At 38.8% G+C, this 24,141-nt stretch overlaps 1 protein-coding gene across 3 annotated transcripts in view; it reads right to left on the bottom strand.

Moving 5' to 3' along the window:
• PPP3CA (protein phosphatase 3 catalytic subunit alpha) overlaps positions 1–24,141 on the bottom strand; it is a 304,076-nt gene that overhangs the window by 57,011 nt on the left and 222,924 nt on the right. For all 3 annotated transcript variants that reach the window (XM_045792535.2, XM_045792517.2, XM_045792526.2), the window contains 4 exons: positions 21,254–21,378; positions 12,769–12,880; positions 11,094–11,239; positions 8,117–8,256 (listed from right to left, as the gene is read on the bottom strand). In XM_045792535.2, the coding sequence (XP_045648491.1) occupies positions 8,117–8,256; positions 11,094–11,239; positions 12,769–12,880; positions 21,254–21,378 (523 nt within the window). The remainder of the gene's footprint in view (positions 1–8,116; positions 8,257–11,093; positions 11,240–12,768; positions 12,881–21,253; positions 21,379–24,141) is intronic.

The following is a 24,141-nucleotide window of genomic DNA, read 5'->3' as shown; positions in this document are numbered from 1 at the left end:
CATGCATATGTATATGTGTTCTAGAATATTCTAGCAATTTGCTCAGGGGAGAAAAAGAGGGGACCTTCAGGAGGCCATTACTTCCTAGTTGTCTCAGGTCAGTCCAGTAAATAGACCACGTACTTATGCACATTAGTGTAACCTACAGACTGGAGAAGACGGCTCAGAGTATGCACATGTTAATGTGTCCGCACGGTTCCCAGATCAAGAGGTGAACGACATGTGTCTACAAAGATTCGTGTTCTACCCTCGGAAAAGGTGAGTACATGACCTTCCCAGATCAGTGTGTGTCAACAAAAGAAAGCTGGATTGCTGAGACACTGGATGGTCTTTACAAAATAGCACACGCGTTTGTACATATTTAGCCGTAAAGTGCCCAGCCAAGGGCTGACAATGTAGGGTGGCACCCAATAAATGTTCCTTTCCTATCTCTTTCAGCCATTTATTTCTTTTGCCCTTGAAATTCGTTTTTAAAAAGATAGTTTATTGCTTTGTCGTACCACTGAAAGACAGAGGTTGTTTGTCGAGGTTTGTCACTTTTTGTCCTTGGGCAAATGGCTTGGCAGCACTTTTTAAATTTATTTTTTCCTTTTGTTAGAACCTACACTAGACTTATGAAAGCATAATTTTAATACACGTTCTTCATGCTAAGTCTGATACTCTTATGTGTTTAAAGTTTTGCCTCATGGAAATATAGATCTGATTTTTAACGGTAATCTAAAGAAAATAAAATTAACCTTGCAGCAATCTGCTAGGTTAATAGCATTAAGTGAGGAACACTTGTATTATTACTTGGAAGGAACTCATTTTGAAGAAAATCTTTAGAAATTTAAAGGCATACATAATCAAATACTCAAACTCTCTAAGAATTGCAAACATTCTTCTAAATAAATGTAGAAAATCCTCAAAGATCATCCAAATCCCCACTATTGATCAACTGCCTGCCTGGGATATATTAAAGTCCTTAATAATATTAGGTGGGAAACAAACGAACTTCACAACATTTTTATGCTTTTCAATGGAAATGATGATATACCAAAAAGTGTTCAAGCTAAAAAGCACTAAAGAAGATTATGTAGAATGATAGAGAAAGCAGGCTGCAGCTTCAGAACCCCTAATACCACGGAGGGAACTGGAGAATCATTTATTTCCCAACAATTTGTCAGAGACTCACTGGTGATGTGTTCTATTTGTTAGAAGACTGAATAGGCACAAGGAGGGGTGGTATGGTAAATGTAAGCTGTAGTTTCTGTCTTGATGATATTTATTATCTAGGCAGGAAAGTAAAACATTTATTGAGACATTATGAAACAAAGAAAGCACATTGGTCTGAGGAAATTTTTTGAAAACTATCTATCCCATGTTAGATCTTTTGTTCTTCCTTCCTTCCTTCCTTCCTTTCTTTCTTTCTTTCTTTCTTTCTTTCTTTCTTTCTTTCTTTCTTTCTTTCTTTCTTCTCATTAATGAGGTGAAGCTTCTGAGGTGTTCTGTGCCTACCGAGGAGAAAGAGCCCCTTTTCCTCCAGGCTGGTGAGCACAAGCATGGGCCCATGACCTTCTTTTGAGCACAGGGTTGTCTGGATCTCAGTCCTATTCACAACCCATCTGTGGGCACCCTTGTCAGGCAACCCTAGTATGATTTTGTTTAACCCAATGTCCTGGACATGTCTTGAAAGAAGACTTAATGCAAAGATCGGTGAAGGCCAGTGAGACTTTCAGCTTTGTTATACGCATTTACCAGCACGCACTACTGTGTTTGGGGAAGAAGCTGTACTCTCTGAAAATGCTTTTTTTTTTTCTTTTTTTCTCGTGGAACATGATTATTCCTTAAGCACTAGAGAATGCTTTCCTCTGAGTAGAAAAGGAGGTGGAAATTTCCATGGAATAGTGGGAATCCTTAGATCTGGGTTCTTATTCCAATTTCCTGTGTAAGCTCTGGAAAATTGCTTAACCTCTTTGAGCCTGAATTACCTCACTGGTAAAAATGCAGGCGGTAACATTTATATCACAGACTGGAGATAAAGATTAAATGAGTTAGCAATATATGTAAATTCCCTAGTCTAAGGCCCAACTGAGAGTGGTAGACATTTAACAACTCCGAATTTTCCTTCTACCACCATGTTGTGGAAGAAAGAACGCAGCATAGAAGTGAGTCAGCAACCTCAGATTCTGTAGTAGCTGTTGTGAAAAAGAAACCTACTGGCCTAAAATGGTATCACTTAGGCCAAGTCACCAACTGGGGCGTCTTACCTAACCTAATGGAAGTTTCAACCTTCCATGAAAAAGTAAATCTTAACTGGTCAATCAGGAATGTTCTGACCAGTACCAGTGAGGTAATCTGTCACATGGGCCCTTGGCCTCCACCAAACACAGATGAGGTAATCTGTGTGAGACCTCCCTCCCCCTCCCCCTAAGGCAAAGTGTCGGGCCTGAAACAAGACTTTCTTTTCTTTTGCTAATAACCTCTCACCCCACCCTCCTTCCTATAAAAACCTTCCATTTTGTACAGCCCCTCAGAGCCCCTCTACTTGCTAGCGGGGACGCTGCCCAGGTCATGAATTGTTTAATAAAGCCAATTAGATCTTAAAATGTAATCCATTGATGGTTTTTTTTTTTAACACTGTTAAATTTATTAGTTGTGACTCGCGTTAGATCGTAAGGGCAATGACGTATAGGGAATGCTAGATAGGAAAGGAGTTAGAATGAGAACGGGAGAAGGACCGATGCAGACTGAGCACGAACAAAGTTGTAAAGAAGGTAGAAAAGACAAAAGTGAGCAATGGGAGAAAAACTGTTTCGGCCTTAGAGAAAATAGTTATTATTAGACTCATTCTGTGTATTCTCTTATTTTTGTTCCTTCCTATATTAAACTATGTTTCAGACCTTGAATTAAACCTCCCAGATTTCCATCTCTTTAAGATATAGCCAGCCGGCATTATTAAAATACTTTTTCTAAAGCTTGCATGTCTTTATTTCTACTATTTTTTCCTTCTGGAAAAGCCTACTCTTCTGCTAAGCCTTAGCTAATTTATCACCTGTAAACCCTTCCCCTCAAACTCACCTCATCCGAGGTGGACAGAACTGCTTCCTCCACCATGCTCCCCCAACGCACTTGTCTAAGGTATCATCGTCGACATCTAAATTACGTGTCATCTCTGCTCTCCAGCAATACCGAATGCCTTAGGAGATGGACATGACTGCATTTGTCTTCATATCCTAGATGCTTAGCAGCGATCTGTCAGCTTATCGGAGCTTACACTCCATCGCTGGAGTAGTCTCAGCAGGGCAGTCGAGCCGGTGAGAGCGGGAAAGGTTCCTTTCCCTCGCCGGGTTCCAGAAGCAAGCAGCCCACACCCCCTGCTAAGGGGCCAGGAGGAAGCCTCTCACTGCCTCCTTGGTGGCCTCACCTTCTCCCAGCCCATCAGTAAGGGAGGACTCTGCCCCACTGCCAACCTCCTCCTCTGCTTCTGGGGGCTGGGCAATGGGCCCAAAGCCCTGGGGTATCACCTGGATGCGGGGAACAGATACGCCTGCCTGCCGTGGTGGGTTTTTTTTCTTTGCCCCAGGGTTCTCCAACTAATTTCATTTTACCCACTAGGTTATCAAGTCTGGAAGGGCTCCAGCTCTTCCTGCCAGAGCTTAAGTCCTCACTTGCACTTGGCTGCAGGCTGTCTCAGGAGCAGTGAGCAATTTTTATTTAAGGCAAACATTTTATTGAAGCTTAACATCTATACAGAAAACTGCCCAAATCAGAAGATTACAAATGGATGATCTATCTTCTCCTTGTAAGTAGCACTCAGATCAAGACAGAGAACATTCATTACCTGAACCCCAGCCATACTTCAGGGCTCCTTCGAGTCCCTATCGCCTCCTCACTGAGGGTACCTGCCATCTGGCTTTGAACACTACAGATTAGCTTTCTGTAACCTTAAACTCTTACTTCGATGCTGTCATCCACACACCCTCTAGTATCTGGCTTCCTCCACTCATCACCTTCCTTGTGGCATTGCCCCATGTCGTTATGTGCAGCGTTGGTGAACCCCTTCTCCTTTGATATATTTAGGTGTATAGATACACTACAATTTACTGTTCATTCTCTTAGCTAGATAGATATCTGGGTTGTTTCCATTTCTTGGCTCTTACGAATATGACTACCATGAGCAACCTTTTGGGTGCAAAGCTGTGCACATTTCTAGTGGATATAAAATAAAAGTAGAATAGCTTAGTTCTATGTATGTTCAGCTTTAGTGTATACTGAAGCAGCTGACTCTAATTTGGGATGAAAGGTAAAAGGGGACCATTCGGATGGTCATTTTTCTAGATGTGTTGTCTTCCATCATATTTTCGTTGACACCACTTTCCCTGCCTACAAAGAGCCTTCCCAAATGACACTAGTGGGGTATGTCCTGTTCATCCTTGAAGACTCAGATCTAATAACACTTCTACCACGTGCTGTCCCTTAAACTCCAATCCATCCCTGTTTGGGTTAGGCCCCCCAACGCTGTGTGTGTATGGCTGTGTACGTGGGGACGTCCGCGTGCATGGGTGTGTGTGTGGTAATCTCCACATTTCTCACAGCATTTCTCACCTTGAATTTTATTTGTCATAGCGTATGGGTCTTTGCCACTCAAAGGCACTCTCCCTCCAAGGCAGGTACTCTGCGTATCTGTAAAGCCTCAGGGAAGGCATAAATAATAGGTGCCCAACTAATGTTTATTAAATAACTTAATGAGGGAATGAATTCTCAAAAGGATACCCATTAAGGAAACCGTACAATTTGGGGAAGGGAGTGGGAAGGACATTGTGAAATTTAGATGTGATTTCAATGAACTAAAAATGAAAGTCTTGAACTCAGAGTGGGAAGAAGGGAAGGCAGAGTAGTTTAGGTGCTGGTGATATTTTTAAGAAAGAGTCAATAAGATGTGATGACTGACTGGTGGTGATCTCAATGCAAAAAGAGCAAGTGAAGATACCTGCCTGTCTACATGACTCCTGATAGAACTGTTAAACAGTGAGACTAGGAGGAATCCCCAGTGCGGAAGTAAACCATAACTCTTTTCAGGCAAGGTGAGTTGAAGTTAAGGTGACCATGGGGCATCTAAGATAAAAAAACTTCCAGCAGCCACCTGGAAATAGAAAAGTACAGCTCAGGAAAGATAAATAGATGAAGGGGCTAGATCTGGTCATTAAACCACAGAGTTTATACAGTTTACAGGGAAGCTAAGGCAAGATGTGAGGCTCCAGGGAAAAGTGTAAAGAAAAAGATGTCCAAAGCAGGAGGACGACCAAGAAAGGGCAGCAGAAGAGGCAGGGATCTGCTGGATAGGTAGAGGACAATCGGGACACGGGAGAAGAAGGAACCGGATGATTTGCAGGTGGAAGGGGTTGGCAGGAGTGACAGCTTCAGAAGAGAAGGGGGCTGCAGGCGACGAGCAGACACACGGCTGATCGCTGATGAAGAGACTGGCAGGGATTTGAGTGAGCCACAATTTGCAGCTTCAAAAACGCTTTTAAAATGGTTGTCAAAATGTTCTGTAAGTCTCAGAGTTTAGAGGAACTTCAGAATGTCTGATGTAACTCCCTCCTTTTGATGTAAGCTAAACCTAGAACACAAAGCTTACGTGATTCATCCAAGGCAGACACACAAACTGCCAACCCAAGCACCAAATCCAGCCAACAGTTTTGTTTGGTCTACATGAAAATGAAATTTTTACCTCCAGTTTGTCAGGATCCTCACACACTTTTACAGTGTGAGGCTTGGCCTGTTTCAAGTATCTCCAGTCCTGCCTGGACATTACAGGCAATTGAGTTCCCAAACTCCCGTCTAAGGTCACAAAGGTAATGGTAGCACTGGGGCTGGAGCAGAGGATTCCTTCCCCCCGCCCTCCGCCCGCATCACACTGTCTCTTCTCTAACTCAAGGCGGTCCTCATGCATTCTTACTGAAGCTCTTTCTGCAGAACTTCATTTTATTTACGTCATGGCCCAGACAGTATGTTAGATGAGGCAAGGGTGGCACAGCAAATTAAATACGCAGACTCTATCTAAACGTGTCAAATAAAACTGGGAGGCGCCGATCGAAATAACCGCCAAGAACTCGAACAGGTGGCTGTCAGCGAGTTCCTCAGCCAATCGCAGTGCTCCCCCGTGTGCCCCTCTAGATCAGCTTTATAAAGCCTCAAGGGAACTAAAGACAAAAGAACCAAAAAGCTCTAAGAGAAAGAGTCCTATCTCCCCTCCTTAGATCAAACAGAATCCAGATCGCTTTACCGTTCATCAGAGTCTACAGGCTGCAGATTCAGTCAGGATCTGTCATGGGCTACAGATACCAGAGAACCTCTAATGAGAGGAGTTAAATAACCACTTTGTTGAGAACAAAAGTGGGAAAACATGCCTAATCCTCTAATTATCTAGTTGATGGACTTTATCTCTGAGGTAAACACATCTGTGTCTATATTGACAAAGCAACAAATACCATAACTTTATGTACGCTCAGTACAGACCTCATTTAACATCTGATTTCTTTGAACAGCTGAAGCAGAAAACTACTAGAAGAAAGTCATCTATACTGTGAATGAAGAGAGATCAATGGGCCTCAACATCAGAATGAAGAGGTCTGGCTTTTGCTTGCTACTGTGATATTGAAGCACGCCTCAGTGGTATCAAGGAAGCAATTTAAACACTCCTGGTATGACGAGGGATCTAACACCAGATTTTAAAAATCGAAAACCTTGCTTTGATCTATTTCAACAATATTTACCTTTCCATTAAAACTTTTAGCATATTTAGTAAAATATTGCTTCCACATTCATTACTGAAAAGAAACCTTAGGCTTTGCAGAAATGATTTTACCATGCTTCTTCATTTCACCCAAAAGAGACTCATTTGACCGGGTGCCCAAATTTCTAAAACACAGGAATGAATTGTAACCTTTCTGATAAATAAGCTCGGAGCAAACCACTTTATTAATATTTATAACAAAAAGTATTCTCTGAAGGATGCTTGACAGTATACAAGACTTTCTGTTGACAAACTAATTTCTCAATGACTTCAACAGATACATAAAAGGAAACCTGCTCGCCTGTGAGGGAAACTTCAGATATGGAACAAAATGTTCCACCACTGAACAAACTTGATCAATGTTACGTAGAAGGCTGATGGCTGCTCGCTCTCGAGACGGAAGATAAGTGCCTGTGTCGGAGCCCCCAGCCTTCCCAGCTGCTCCCCTGCCGGGGCTGGAATTAAGCATCAACTTCAGGGCACATCACATGCGGTTTGTAAGTTTTGTTTTGTTTTCTTTCAAGATGATGTATTATAGATTTAACATTCTCGATTTCTCCACAACCTCCTTCTCCTGTCTGGCCACTGTCGCATTAACTGTATGTCTGATGCTAAGAGAACCTAGTGAAACGTTGACTAATCAAACGCAGAGGCAATAACTGCACTGAGACACCACGAAAATCATGGGGACGCAAAAACCCAACTGCGTCGCCGATTTCCTTCTGAGGTGCTCTGAAACGTCATGGATGGGGCAGATTCCCCTACACTGGCTAATATAAAAAATACTGTCACAGTTTTGCAAAGTGGCTTGTCAAAGTGCTAAAAATAAATTAACTGCTAATTTTAATTCACCCAGGAAGTCTAATAAACTTAAGAAAATTTAAGAGTAACTTCACTATCACTTAATTAGCGGATTTAAAATTGTTTTCCAGATGTAAGTTATGACAACGGGTAAAAAATGTTTTAAGTGATTATATAATTGAATGAAAATTCAAGGCTGGCATTGAATTTTTTCCCTACAGTCCTTGAAACAGAACACATTTTCTACTAAATTCTACTATCTTCTTTGGCTGCCTCGCCACCCTGATACCACATGCTTCTTTTATGCCTTTTCTGTTCTTCACAAATATTATATCTGTGTATTTATACAAATGTTTTATTTATCTTTTCCTTTTGCGAGCGCTAAGAACCCATCCGAACCAGGCTTGCACAGAGAAACCTTCACTTAGCCTTGTGTCCTAGAGAAGTTATATAAACATCATAAACACACCCATGAACTCTTAACTTAGGGCATCGATGAACCAAGCATGCTCCCGAGGGCCAGCCGTCCGTCCTCACCTGTAGAAGTACGAACACCCCCTGACTGTGTTGTGAGTGAAATGTTCCTGAGTCTTCTCGTTTCCAAAATCCTCCAGCGGGTCTGACCACAGGATATCACACATAGGTCCATAAGCAGGTGGTTCTTTGAATCGGTCTAACTAAGAAAAATAGAAGACAGAGAGCAAAATACTAATCTTTGGAAGCTTGGAATTCAGAAAGTCGCAGTGTCCTTGCAGTCCCTGACTTCCTCCCCAGCTCAGTGCCTGCTGAGGGCAGCCCCCTCGCTCTCTTCCTGTTTGCTCTTCTGCCTCCCTTCCTCCCCATTCCTCCATGCTTCCTCTCTCTCTCTTCCAGGTTTCCCTTCGTCCTTTGGATGAGCCTCTTCATTTCATTATCTGTCTCCATCTCACTCTTTACCTCCCTCTTGTTTCTTTAATTCCTACTCTTTGCTTCTCTTTTCCTGTCTCCTAGTTTACTTGTTATCTTTGCTTTCTCTCCTCCTGACTTACTTGATCGATCTGAGTATTTTAGTCATTACCAGCTCATGTGACTCTGTGTTTCACTTCTTGAGGACAAGCTTTTATGTTGTTTTATCTTTGGGGAAATTTCTATTACTGCCTCCATTAAACTGAGGTTTAGAAATCTGGATGGAGAACAACGTATGGTGTTTATAATGAACGATATGACTTTGAGAACAAACGGCTTTCATTTTAAGAGCAGCCACTCATGGAACGACATTCTGGTGAATACACTATTAGGGGCTATCTAAGTTTTGAATTAGAGTACAAGCCTGTTGTAGTTTATCTTAGTAGTTACAAACCAAGAGGAATGATAAGCAGTAAAATAAACCCAAACCTAGCCGGTCATTCTTCAGCTCACAATTCTAAGCTTTATAGTTTCACCCAAACCCTCATATGAAATCCATTTTCCAGCTATAAATGTTTAGCAAGGTCATATTTCAATTTTAAAAGGTGTATTTAGAAAGCAAGAGCAATATAATAACTGGAAATGACATTTCACCAACAATTTTATAACACTATCACTTTCCTGTAGTTTATCCTGACTTAACTGCAATTAAAGAATCTTGGGTGAAGTTAGCAGACATTATAGTCTCTTGAAAAAAAGCATACAAGAGCTATGAAAACCTATTAAGAACTGATATTCTTCATTTTCAATACTTTAATATTTTTCAAAAACCCATAGGGAAAGGTGAATATATAAGCCTGGCAGCCGATCAAATTCTTTTTCCTGAGACATAAAAGGTGACATAAATAATGGTTTTGCTACACACCATTTTTTACCAATATCTAAAAAGAATGAAGCAATATCTCACATTTTCAACACTCAATGAAAAACTTCAATAAGCCAAGACCCTCTATATTTCAACTATTATGTTATCCATAAAATATTCATTGCAAACTTAGACTTGTTTAAGAGACTTAAATAATTTATGCTTTTGGAATAATGCCTCCAAGAAAAATAATGTTTGTTCATAAAAATACAGAATTTCTTTCTAAGAAAGAAGAACTTATTATTAAGGGTAGAACAGCAAAGGAGGGGAGTTTTTCTGATTACTATGAATTCCCAGCTAAACGTTTGGTAAAGCAACCAGAATACAGAAATTCTGGAAAAGATACAAAGTGCATTCTAAAATTAATACCACCAACAGGAAGAAGAAACGACTACAAAATTAAATAAAGTTAAGTGTGGTGGAAACTCTAACTGACATAGGGCAAAATGCAAACCTAAAAATCATTTTATGGCTAAGGTTAGAGCTTAATGACATATTTGAAAATTGAATAGAATATCTGAAACATGTCAGAAAGTAAGTTCTGGGGACAGTGGGTGATGGTTTTAAAATTTACTTAATTTATGATAAGAGTTCAGATGATATTACAAAAGTCCATCAGATTACAAAACTCATACAGAAAATGAATCACTCTCTCTCCTTCAACTCCATGACTACAATTCAGTCACGTTTTTCTCGTACTTTAAACAGAGAACAAATACCAATGCTCTGTGTGCTACAAAACTCTAGAAATAGATGGGTAGTGGTGTCTTTTAAAAAAAGACACAAACTCACAGAGCAGGAAGCAAAGGTTTATTTGATGTACTTCTGTTTGATTTTAAAAATAAAAATCATGCATCTCCTTTCTAATGGGAAACTAAATACTGTACTATTTTTACACTTGACAACCTGGACATTAATGAGAGAGTATTAAGGTAGAATTTGAATGTTTTATTTCCCTAAATATAGTTTTTCTTTAAAAGCCAGGGAACTTTTCAAAGAATATTGAGCAAACCAATAATAATTTAATAATACTACTAATAATAAAGTGAAAGATTGTCTCTTCTACTACGTAAAACTATCTCATATTATCACATAGTCTCAAGAAAAAGATACTTCCATATTCAACCTAACTCATCTTTTTGCTGGCTAAAATGACAGTTAATAGTCAATGTTAAATTAAGTTAAAAAACCTCAAAAAAATAAACTTTCACTTAGCCATTCAATACAGTTAATAGGATATCACCACTGCTTTTATCAGATTGTTGCTTTAAAGTGTTAAACTGTGAAAATAATAGATTTTTTAAAAAATGATAATATGGACATACTTTAAAGGTCAACTTGTGATATTTTCCCCAGAGGAAAGCAACATTTTCTAGCTTAATAGGCTATGAATATACAATGGGTTGCTTAACACCAGCCAAGGGGAAATGAAAAGGCATCTATTTTTTAGCAATCAAATATTATACATTTCAATGACACATGTCACATGGTAAAATGAACCCTGAGGTTTTCAAGATAAAAACTCTTCCAAGTAAAAATATATCTTTCTTTCTGACAGAAGTGAATGCAAAGAAGAGATGCGTGACAACTTTAAATCCTTTTAATTCAAAAGGATAAACTTGGTGAAAAAAACAGGGACATTCATGTCTCTGGTTTATTAATGAAGTGCACAGAATGATGAGACTTTGAGATGACAGAACTTACTTTCCTGATGTCATCTAAAGTGTTAATCTCTGGAGATAAACCCCCGTGGACACACAGGAACTGTTGGTTCATCAGAGCAGCCAGGGGCAGGCAGTCAAAGGCATCCATACAGGCGTCATATACGCGTTCTGAATACTTTATTTTACCTTTCAAAACATGATTCAAAAACAAATAATTGACTCATGATTTCATAGCGAGGATCATTTCCTTGAAACAGTTTTGTTTTTTTTTTTTTAAATGTTTCCTTCCCAGAATCCTACCACTAGCCTGGAACTACACATAGCTAAGTTCAAAACATGATTAAATAAGTTACACGTTTTGAAGAAGTAGATCACAGGTTTCCCCCGCTATCTGAAAGTCTACTGTCCCTATGAAACCTTTTTAAGCCGAAGCAATTACCATTAATTTACATGGAAAAATCTGGGGGCGTTCCCAGATCCAAAAAAGAACGTCTTAGGCTTTTCTGATATCCTAAGACACTACTTGTAACCGATGCATAAAATAAATGGAGATAAAGCACGGATGCTCGCGGACAGAGTTCAAAGCTCGGGCGGCTTGATGGTGAGTGCTGAGTGTAGTTCCCGGGGAAGGGACTTGGCGGGGCGACTCATGGCTCAGGCTGAGCATTGCCTCTAGAAGTGCTCGCTGCAAGTATAACACTGACCACTATTTTTGTTTTTCACCTTTCTTCCTAAAAGCAAAAATTCTCTTTGGATTTCTTTTGGTTAGCAATAACAGGTACTAATGTAGGTTTTCATAACAGCAAAGTGACATAAGACATACTTTCAAAAGGCAGGGAATACCTGTATTATTAATCTTTAGATCTACTGTTTTACATTTTCGTTGTTCATCCATATTTTACAGTTTTAGTAACATTTATATAGCAGAGGACAGAACTTTGGTATATATCCTTGCTATTGATCTGCAGATGTATCTCAAAAATTAGACGTACAAACAACTAGGAGACCAACAGAAACATGGCTGTAAAGCTGGCTAATTTTGCTAAATGATCTTACAGAAAAGGAGATGGCAAGAAATTTTCTAAAGTTGTTTCTGTATCACTGCACATTGCTTTTCCCTTACTGACTTGTATCTAATATTCTAAGAAAAGTCTCTGTACTCCACTGAATATAGGGCTAAATGACAGAAATTTTTTTCCACTGGACAATAGGGAAAATTAACAGAGGAGGAAAATGAAATTTACATGAAGTACTCCTCACTCCTAGTATTTATGTCTAAAGGAAGACGTCATCTCTAATTTTGTAAAATCCACTAGAGGCTTGTAAATCTATACAGTCCCAAAGAGGCCCAGTTGAATTTGCCCTCCATCTGCTTTTCTTGAGTGATTTGAGATGAAAGGGTAAAATTATTCCCCTGAATAGTAGTATTCTGGCTATTTTTAAAAACTAAGTTAATCATTGTTTCTTAGGACAAATTACATCAAATATTAATTCAAATTTTCAGATCACTTTATAGAAAATTTATACTTTAAAAAGAAATTCTGAATTCTCCTCATTGTCCATGCTTAGAAAGAAATATGGAATGATACAGAATAAAATAGTGTCATTTTTTAAGTTTTTGACTTTTAAGCAATGGAAATCATCATGTGCTCTTGGTATGAATTCAAATGACTAGCACGGATGGCGGTAACGGAAGAAGGTTGAAGTATACTTACATTCTTGTTTAAATGTGAAATACTCTGTTAGATGTCTACATTCATGATTTCCGCGAAGTAAAAACAGTGTTTTGGGGTAAAGAATTTTCAAGGCCCACAAATACAGCACACACTGAAAAAAATAAGAATAACATAAGAATAAATATTTTCTCATTATACTTAAGGATCCCATTGCTCGCATGTGAGGAAGACACGAACTAACGTGTGACTATGACCAAAGGTCCCCAAAAGGCTAGGCCTTATAAAGGAGGATATTAACAATCAAACAGAAAACATTACTTTAGTACAAAGCCAAGGTTTATATGCATGCACCGAGGATCTATGCACCGCAAGAAAACAATGGACTTTACAGGGTCTACTGGAAGAAGTCTGAATGAAGACACACACAAAATACACTGGTGTACAAGTATGAGAAGAAATGTGATTAGCAATTAATAAATAAAGACACCTCTCTTTATAAAACAAATTATTAAAAACAAACAAACAGGGACAGAAACAGGAGAATTGGGAAGGAAAGTCAAGACAAAATTTGGAAGCAAACGGTGCCACCAGGCTTTTAGGCTGACTAATTTCTTTCCTTTTTCTTTCTTTCTTTTTTTTTTTTTTTAAAGATTTTGTTTTTTAAGTAATCTCTACACCCACTGTGTGGCTTGAACTTACAACCCTGAGATCGAGAGTCAGGAGCACAACTGAGCCAGCCAGGTGCCCTATGTCTCTGTTTTCTATTATGTTCTCTCCTTCACTAGGCTTCTTCTCCCTCATCACCTTGTCTTTTATTTCAATGCCTTAGGTATATAAAGCCTTAAGTTTTTTTGTTTTACATATAAATTAAACTGAAGGCCAGGGAATCTCACTACGCATGCTGTTAATAATAACTACGAGAAACATTTCATAAACCTTGAAACTCTCAAATTCCTTGGGTATTGCAGTTCGTGTAAAAATGAAGGTCCACTTTGAACGCGCCCTGTTTGGAATAAGCCTACATTGACACAGTCCTCCAAGAGTGTGCATTAGATAACTGGGGTCAATGTAATTATCCTCCACTGGCATTCATCAAGAACCCACAGGGAAGAGAAAACCACTCTTTGAAAACAAGTATGCTCTTTTTTTTCCTCATTAAGATTATGTTCTAAAAGTGAGGCTAAGAAGATACAGAACCACAAAAATACGGAGATAAGTCTGATTCTGGTTACTAAAATCTGAAACCAAAAAACATACAGCATTTACATTTTTATAAAGAACTTTCCAACATATAGTAAATATGCTGCATAACGTCCACTGGGAAAAGCTGCTGGTAATTCATTTGTTGGGATGCCCGTGAAGAATAATCACCTCTGTCAGCTTATATAATAATTTATTAGATGAGTGGAAATGATCATGTTTGAATATACAGCCCAAGTTCTGGAGAAAATACTAATTTATCAAAGGAGGTATGTATTATTGTGTTTTTCAAGTAAGGTATTGTCTCCAGCTATGAAATTATAATTGAAGTAAACAAAAATAATGGGTTGGCGTCCAATTTTATATATATGTTACTTTAATTAATTTTCTAATAATCATTTCTGATGATACTTATTAGCTAAAGTTCACATGACAGATGATACTACTATTTCTGAACAGTTGACCAAATGGTCTATACAAGTGATCCTTAAGGCGTCATGATCTGTCAATGGTGCATGATTCCCTGTTATCCCAGTGATCAGTATGGTGGCTCAATGAGGCTCTGATTGCTATGTATCTGGTTTTCAGAGTACATTTACATGGTTTCACAAAAGTAGTTATTACTCAAATTTGTTTCGCATTTCAGAGAAGATACTTATAAACCATTATTAATGTCAACGGGAGAACTCCTCCTAATTTAAGCTTTGTAAGGTTGTACCTTAATACTAAAGAAACACACACACACTTCCATACTGGTTGTTAACTTTGGATGTCTAGTTTGGAATAAGATGAGAATGTAAGGCCTTTTAAGAACTATATTTACTTACTCAAATTGTTATATCTAATATATTTTATTTTTATATTGAGAAAGAATGTATGTTTTGGCCACACTGTAACTGCTTTTAAAAAAGATTTTTTCTTGTTGTTGTTTTTACTGAAGTATAACTTACATACGATGACGTGCACATATTTTAAATATGCCAGGCAGCGAGTCTGTGTATATGTATATTCTCATGACACTACTAACCAAATCCAGTTACATTTCAGCACACAAAAGGCTCCCTTGTGCCCCCTCCCAATCAATCACCTTTTGGAAATGTAACCACAATTCTGAGCTCTTCAGATTAGCTTTGTCTGTAAGAATCTTAAAGCAAAGTTATTATCTCTCCAACTAAAATAGAAAACACAAGTTTCTAACCCCAGCTAAATGCTAGAGGAATCACTTTTTAGGACCCATATTTTCTCTCTTGCCGTCTGTTAAAGATCCTGTTTTGACATTAGCACATGGCTTTATCGCCTTTAGTTTTAATTTTTGTAGCTTGCTCGTAAGTGAAACCTCAAAGGGTGATACAGAAATATTTTATGATCTGCTTTTCATACGTACTTACCTTTTTAATGATTCAATACACATTTAATATCCTTGTTATTTAATGGATATAAAGCACCTAGTATATAGTGGGAGTTTAAGAAATACTAGCTCTTTTTCCTATAAATGAGGAGGAAGACAGGAACACCGAAGGGAGACAAGGAGGGTAGGAAAGAAAGAAAAGAAAAGGAGAAGGAAAAAGAAAGAGAGAAAGAAAACGTAACTCAATTTCCCAATTCTTGGCTCAGCAAACCCTCAAAATAAGAGTCCTGTTTTCACATTTTATTTCCTTCTCCCCTGTGGCAAGAATAAAATATCTTCCCAAATGCTGAATAAAACCACAAATGCAGCCAATATGGAAGAAGTGGCATGGTAAATGAAAGGGCAAGAGTGGCCTGGAGAGTGGAGCCCTGCCAGCCTTCACCCTCAACATCTGGTGGGAGACAGCTGCCAAGTACAACACTGTCTTGCTGGCAACTGTTCTGCCATCTCAAGTTCTAACATTCTGGAGCCCTGTCGATCTGAAATGAAATCATAACCTGACATTATTTTTAAAAAGGAAAGTCTCTTATAAAAAAATTATCACAATTAATAAGCAATGAAATGCAAATTAGTTAAATAATCGGTTATTTTCATCTACGTGGTAGGAGATGGCTAATTTGAACAAAATGTTCACTGAATTAATTGGTTAAGGGGGAAACAGAGAGGCATGTTACATTGGTCTTTCGCATGGCTAGATGTAAATTCCTTGTGCTAATGACCTTCAACCGGACCTTGACGGTCTTTCCAGGGTTCCTCGAAATAATTAAATAGTTACAACTTAAAATTACTTTTAAAATATGAACAACTGAGCATCCTCTATATTTTTATTAATTTCCATCATAAACATGGTTTTCTCCTATTTATCAATCTTCCCCAACGAAGCAGCACTAAGTATATCATTTTGTGAAGGATATCGTTTTCTTCATTAGTTTAATTGGTTCACTGATAATAGTGATGATGAGTATTCTCGAAAATTTGCATCGGAGAGTAAAGAAAGATGTGAAAGAGGGAGAAAGTTAAAAAGCAAATACACAGCTTCAGATATACATCAACCAGCCTTCCAAAATAACTCTCCAAGCTGTGATACATTCCAATCAAAAGGGACGTCTCTCAGTCACGGGACAATTAAGCGAAGGATGTACACTGGTTGGGAAAAGATCCAAACTCCCGAAATGTCAAATGCAGCTCCTCTCAGACATTGCCTGCCTGGTCTGACAAGCAGCAGACAAGCAGCGGAGCAAGAGCAATGCACTACAAAGACCATCGGTGGCGGGGAGACAGCAGACAATTTCTTCGTCCTGTCTGAGGCATTACTCTGTCACCTAACATCGCTTGCTGTTCCCTTTGCTTGTTATTCTCAGGCAGAAGCACGGAACGTTGCCTGACTTGCTGTGGTTCGTTTTACTCCGTGAGTTCACACCAAAGAAACACAACAACTCTTCATGCTTCAATGTGTTCGAGGCCTGGGCTGAGACCTGTATGGAAGCAGCACGGGGAGACGCTGGCTCACGGCTAAGCTCGTTGCCAGGCTGCATGGTGCAGACTGGCTAGAAAAAGAACGTGAGCAAGTGACTAGAAGGAAACAGCTGGGCATGCCTCCGTCTGCAATTCTGTTTTTCTCTGCATTCTCGGAGGGATGCACTCAGACGTGCACCCCTATATACACGTATGCTTGATCAAAGAGATTAGGTAGCATAATGCAATCATCAGAAAGAGGATGGTATTTGGTGTGAGACAAATTATTACTCCAAACAAAATTACCTCTTTCATCACTACTCAAAAGCCTGCTTGTTTTATTTGGGCTAATTTTGTGGGGAATGATTTCTAATCTTGGCAGAAGGAGAAGGTGGTGGGAAGGGGTGGGGAGGGGTGCAGAAAATGAACTCCGTGTACTGCCCACAGCACATTACCTACTTCCTGGAAATACTACCCAGCAGAGACCGTATGAAATCTGAACCTACTCTTCAAAGCTGATTTGGTAAAATTAAACATAAGTGGTTCCTCTTTGCCCAGAGGACAGCCAAAGAAGAAATACCTGCAGGGGAGCCCTGAATTATTGAGAGGAATCAAGAACCTTTTGAAAGCTGTTAGGACAGTCCACGCTGGAAAGGGAATTCTCTTAAACCGACAGTATCTCACTCAAAGAGAATATTTTATGTTCAATTCTGGACCTTCAGATTCGGCGGGGGGGAGAGGGCTGTGTGTGCATGTTTGCACATGCATGAGCGAATATGAAAGTGTGCATCCATTTCTGCATCACTGATGTGCGCATTTTTTGTGGTTCGCTTCGTGAACATGGCCAAGGCATGGGGTGGAGTGGAAAGAACGCAGACTTCGAAGCCCAGCACTGTCATTTCCTATGTGTGTGAGTTTCTCTGAGCTTTGGTTTTCACACGCACAAAAAGAAGACATTGGCGTGTTCCTTGCAGAACCATGAGGAATAAATGAGATCACGTATGCCAGGCAAACAATAGCATTTCAGCATGCAAACAATGTAAGCTTCCTTAATCCACAATTAACAGCCCCAGAGTACTCTCGGTAAATATATTTTATAGAAACGTCTGTTCTATTTTAAACATGATGATATCACTGAGCCATCCCAAAGCCCCTCAAAGGTCACAGCCTAATCAAAATGGATCATTTTCATAGATGAGGCCTTCACGTTTTTGTTATTTCCGTATTCATGTGGCAAGTCCCTGGAGCGTACTCGGGAGACACTTAGAGTTTAATTAAAGAGCTATTTGTGAAGATGGGAACTCTGATATATGCATCGGAGAACTTTCAAATGTCCTGATCCATTTGCTATGTCATCCACATCTGGGTTCAATCTTTGATCCTTTGCTTGGATTTCAAAAGATGCATTTGACACAAAATATTGCAACTTTCATAGTTCAAATATCTAAATTAATTGTAGACGAAAAAGAAATCTGTTGAAGAGCAAGTTAGTGATAATTGCTCCTCGAGTTCTTTAATTTAAGGAAATAGAGTTCTAAAAAGCTCCTAATTAGGGAAAATTTAGGAAATTTCGAGTAATTTGAAGCCAGAGATTCAGAAGTCTCAACTCTGGAAGTAAAAATCCAAAGGTAAATAAACACCAACCAGATTAAGAAATAATATTATCTGAAGATGGAGCTGGTGAGACAAAGGAGTCCAAATGTGTCCACTGTTACTCAAGGAGCACATGACTTAGTGCTTTATCTTTTTTGGTAAATTAATAGGAAATAGTGTTATTTCTTTGATTAGATTTAAAAGATGGCAAATTCAGTTATTAAAAATCACAAAAATTACGCCATTAAAAAAAAATTTCCAACATAGCACTCCATCTTTTGGCCAATAAATAATCACTCCCAATAGGAGAGTCTTGGGCCTTCCTAAGAAGGTGAGCTTCAAGGAAAGTAGCACACCTGTTTCGTTCATCCTCAGAATCTTACAGAGAAGCACTTTGCATGTTAAATGAATAAGGTGAATTTAAGAGTCACTCAAATGATTTTCTGAAGTATTTACTTAGATTCCACACAATCATCATTTAAGGAAAGTAGAAGAAACGTTTTACACCCCATTTCTGTTTTCTGCCTGTTGCAGTATTTTATCGACCTGGCTACATATTGAAATCACCTATGGCCACAGCAACAAGTTCTGGCCTATAGGATGCAAGTTGAAGTCATGGTGCCACTTCTAGGAAACATGCATAAATGAGAGGACATGCCCTTCTCTTTTTCCTTTTCCTTCTAGCCGAATGCAATAGGGGACATGATGGTTGAAGCTGGTATAGCTGTCTTGGGTCACAAGGCAGCTTTGGAATGAGCCCACGCGTCCCATATCCATCAGAGCAACCAGGTAGAAAGAGCGTGGGCCCCGGCGCTGTGCTGAGACACACCAGCTGGGCAGTCCTATCTGTGAGCTTCTACTGGAGAGAGAAATCAACTTCTATCTTGTTCAAACCGCCATGTAACAAGTTTGTTGTTATCTCGTCTTGGCAGATATCAGCCCTAATGGATATAAAGGTCTTAGAAAATTTGCATTCAATTGCCCTTCCCTACCGAGTTGGTCAAGTTAGCCTATGAACGAGATTTATGGAATTTACTCATTTCTTCCCCTGTACTTTTCTTGCTTCAATTTTCTTCCTAGTTAATCTCACTTCTTTGATTTAGGGTTCTCCAGTAATGTCTGCTCTCAAAATTGCTCCACTTTTCTATATTGCAATGGCAATCATTTTCTGTACTTCTTTTATCACAAGGCTTTAATAATTCAACTCATTGAATCCTGGATGACCACCTATTCTAGGCTTTTGATTCTATGTAACTTTTTATAGTCATATTTTCCCACATAGATTTAGTTTTCTAGACAGCAAGGCTACACATTTCTTCAGATTCTCTATAATTCTGATCATAGTGCATATATATTTTATGTGTTCAATAATACAGTACTACTAAGTCTACTAAGTCAAAGAAACACCAAAAATTTACTTTCTCTTTTTGGATTTATATACCAAACCTATCCCTCCTTCCCTCATCATCAAGAATAATTAAGAAATGTATGGTCCTTGGATACAGAAAGGCTTAATATATTGATGAAAATATTATATATATATTTATAACATATATAGCCAATGATTATAGTTTCTCTCTCTATATATAGACTCAACAACTGAAGGTAGATTGAATAACCAAAAAAAAAATGGTATGAGTTTTAAAAACAAAAGCTGTTTAAAGACTGGTATGTTCTTCAACATTAAATATTCCTACAGTAAATAAAATGATGAAAATTTAAAAACCTAGAATCTTTTTTATATGATTATTATGAATATATGATGTTGGTGTGAAACTTTAATAAAGTTGACTTCTCTCTTAATTAAGAATAATTTTTTTCCTTTTAAACGCTTTTTTTCTGAAACACATATGATGTCAGGTACTATATATAGCATGAGCTCTGCTTCTTTAACACTCATTCTTGTTTCAAATCATTTCTTTTTTTTAAGATTTATTTATTTATTAGAGAGAGAGACACGGAGAGCACATGCATGCACATAAGTGGGGAGGGGGTGGGGGAAGAGGCAGAGGGAGGAGAGAGAATCCTCAATCAGGCTCCCCACTGAGGGTGGAGCCCAACGCAGGCCTTGATCTCAGGGCCCTGAGACCATGACCCAAGCTGAAATCAGGAGTCAGGCTCCCAACCAACTGAACCACCCAGGTGTCCCATCAAATCATTTCTTTTAATAAGTATCTGATGAACGCTTTCTATGTTTGAGCCACCATGTTAAGCACCAGGAAAAACAAACGAGTGAATGAAGTGAGGTCTTTGCCTTTATTCTGAATGTAATTTCTACTTACCTGAAGCAGATGCAGGTGGGAGGCTGAGGAAGAACCTCTACCAAAGGTTATCTGTTTTGTTTTAATTAATGAGTTTGACAAATTGCCCTAGTTAGATGACAGGTGCCAAAAAAGACAAGCACAGCAGCTGTAAGTGTACTCACACATACTCACACGCAAAAACACGGACACGGACACAGACACACATGCACCTGGCTATCAATTTACAAAGATAGTTACTGCCTCACAATTATAAGGCATAGCCATGTGAACACATTCCTGCTTATTTAAAAAAAACTTTGTTTAGTTCTGTCAACAGGAAAAAGAATTATCTAATGTAAAAATATGATGTAATTTTTGCAAAGGTGCAAATATATAAAAGGTATAAAAGGCCAATCTTAATAATAGCCATTTCCTTGGCATCTGTATGTATTAAAAAGCATATGGGAATCAACTGAAAATAGAATACACAATACCCGAAGAATTGAGTGTATTAAAGTTCTATTATAGACTACGAATTTCCTTAAGACAGTAACATTTACCACTTGTGGTTTGCCAAGATATTGTTGATCCATTCCCGAGTAGCTAAGAAATGCTGCGGACTTACTTCGATACTGAAGTACCCTCTGTCAACATAGTCCCCCAAGAAGAGGTAGCGAGTGTTGGCAGGAGATCCCCCCACTTCAAAAAGCTTCATCAAGTCAAAGAATTGTCCATGGATGTCCCCACAAACTGAAAGAAATAAAGAAAATTCATTTTATGGTCACATTATGATTCTGAATTAGATTACAAATTACAAAATTTTAGAGCCAGAAGGAATTTAGAGCTCATCTTAGCCGAAACATTGTTTTGCAAAACAGGATAGTGAGACAGAGATTTCAAAGTTAATTAATGGCGGACATGGCTCTAGCACCCAAATCTACCAATTCACAGATTAACTGTAAAAATAAAGATAATAATGACTAGCATTGCTGTGCATTCAACCATGTTACACCACACCCTGTGCTAAGAAATATATGCACATTTTCTGATTTAATACTAACAATGTCATGGGGTGAGTTTTCCCTTTACAGATAAGAGATACGGCAACGAGAGGTTCAGAAATTTGGAATTATCTCTACATAACTGAGGTCTGAATAAATAAATTCTACCCTCTATTACCTCCTGAAGAAAAAGAAAGTTGATAGATGTCATAAAAACTGTATTTCATTGAATCTAAAATGCCATCAATTATAAAACACATCATGAGTTTATGTACCACTAGGAAAGAGAAAAAAACCTCCATTTTAAATTTAAATTATAAAAGAACATTTTTATAATATCAGATGTTAAAATGACAAAAAATATGAAATTAAAAAAAAACCCTGTAAAATAGTACCAAAAATCACTGGGAAATACTATTTCTTAACTTTCTCACCTTCTCTTTTAAAACCAAAATTCTTGAAAGAACTATGCAGCCTCTTTTTTTAGAAACCACTTATTCAGTACTTATCATTTCATTTACTACTTCCAAAGCCCTAATATATAAATATATATATAATCTTCATTATACAGATGAAGAAATAGTGTAGCTAAGACAGATTATATGGCTAAGCAAGATCACTGTTCTATATGGATGACCCGGGGTTTAAATTCAGATCTGCCTAATTCAAAGCTTTTGCTGCCAACTGTGATGTTATAATATCTTTGATATTTTATATGTTTTACCTATGTATATGTATTTACTATTTTAAAATAATTTTATGCTTAAGTGATGAATATGACGTGTTTGTTTCTCCAACATTAAGGGGCTCATGGACTGAATGTATCAACAAATAGGAAACTTAGGAGGCCAAAGCACGCTATCATTCTATGCTGCAATGCATTTAAGATAAAACCATTTTAGTCCACCTCCATGTCATTCCCTCTCCCCCCTCTTGTTCACTAGATGAGGGTTTTTGTTGTCTTAAATAACCCAAGTTTTTTTTCTTCCTTGGATTTCCACAGGCTGACTCTTTTTCACCCACCAGTCACAGGTGCAAAGGGGTCTTTCTTGAGCACTCTATATAAAGGAGCCGCCTCTCTCCAAAATCATTCTTCGTCCTATTAATTTGTTTTACTTTCTTCATACTACTTAACACTATCAGGAATTACCTAGCTTAGTAATTTGCATGCCGTTTCTTCCCTGATCTTTCCCATTGAAATACAACCTCTGTGAGGTTGTATAACTTGTCAGACTTGGTCGCTGCAGCCCCAGTGGTGAGAACGGCACGTCCCATCCAGTAGGCAGGTGGGAAACATGTGCTCCCCGAGGATTCTTCCACTGAGCCTGCGCTGTGCTTCATTTGGAAATCCATTAACTGAGAAGTCAGGGATTTTGAGATGCCCTTGGGATTGACAGAGTTGGATGACAGGTCTGTAGAGTTGGCTCTGGTGCAAGCCAAAAGCCTTCAACTTGTCTGAGATGCTCGTTTTAAGCCTTTGAGTCACAGATTTCAAAACAGCGTGCAGCAAGACTGGGGTTGAATGTGCGACCTCCAAGCATCTGATGGTGGCTCCCCTACCTGGTTCTACATCAGAAACACATGGACAGGTTTGGAAACTAGACCCCTGGGCCCTGAGTCGGAGTCTCCGGAGATACAGATTTGTAACCAGCTCTTAGATGAGTATTATCTAGTCAGGAAGACTGAACAGACCTACACTTCTGAGCTTTTGTGGGCACACCTCAGCCCTCATTCTGCATGCTTGTGTGGTTCCCCTCAGAGGGATTGTATGTGGGAGAGATACATGTTTGAAAGGCAACTTCTTTCAGTGTTAATTCCAGGTTGCTGTGAGAGTAGGAGTTCCTGTTATGGGAAAGGATAATACTGAAGGGATTGTTTGATCGAATCTAGGAGAAAGAGATGAACCTAAGAAAAATGATAACAAAGAACAAAATTTCTTTGGGTGTTTGAATGTAGTTATTGCTTATGTCTTGTGCATTTCAGTTTTAAGATAAAAGACTTATCCCAAATATTTGGGAACATTCACTATTTTGATACCAAACTTCACGATGAAAGTGACTGCTACACCCAAGAGGATATTGGGTGGGGCCATGGCACCACGCAGAGGGAAGGTTACCGCTACGTGATGGTAAGTGAAAGGTACAGCCAGGTAGCTTTCCCTCCTGTGGCTCCCACCTTCCATCCTCTTAGGTATACCTGAACAGTATAAAAACGCCAGCTAATGAGGCAAGCTGTCTTCTTGTTTGCTCACAGTCTCCAATTCTCCACCAAGTTCGGTCCTTTCATCGTCAACATCATTTGGTTTTAACAGCACTTTCAAAACAACCAGGCTTTGACAAGTTCCGTTTTATTTTCAAGGCAAGGTCTTTCGTCATCGACATAGCCCTGTTTCCCACATTCCCATAGGTTCCCATTATTTGCTTCTCATTCCCAATGGAACACTGCTGGTGGACAGAGTGCTCAACTAGGGGCCAGCACCAAAAGGCCTATTACATTGAAAAGGCTTCAAAAA

This window comes from Ursus americanus, chromosome 8 (genome assembly GCF_024610735.1).
Source record: "Ursus americanus isolate L20-20 chromosome 8, mUrsAme1.1.p, whole genome shotgun sequence".
Lineage (NCBI taxonomy): Eukaryota > Metazoa > Chordata > Mammalia > Carnivora > Ursidae > Ursus > Ursus americanus.
Note: the sequence above shows the minus strand (reverse complement) of the source record. Positions and strands in the feature narration are given on the sequence as shown.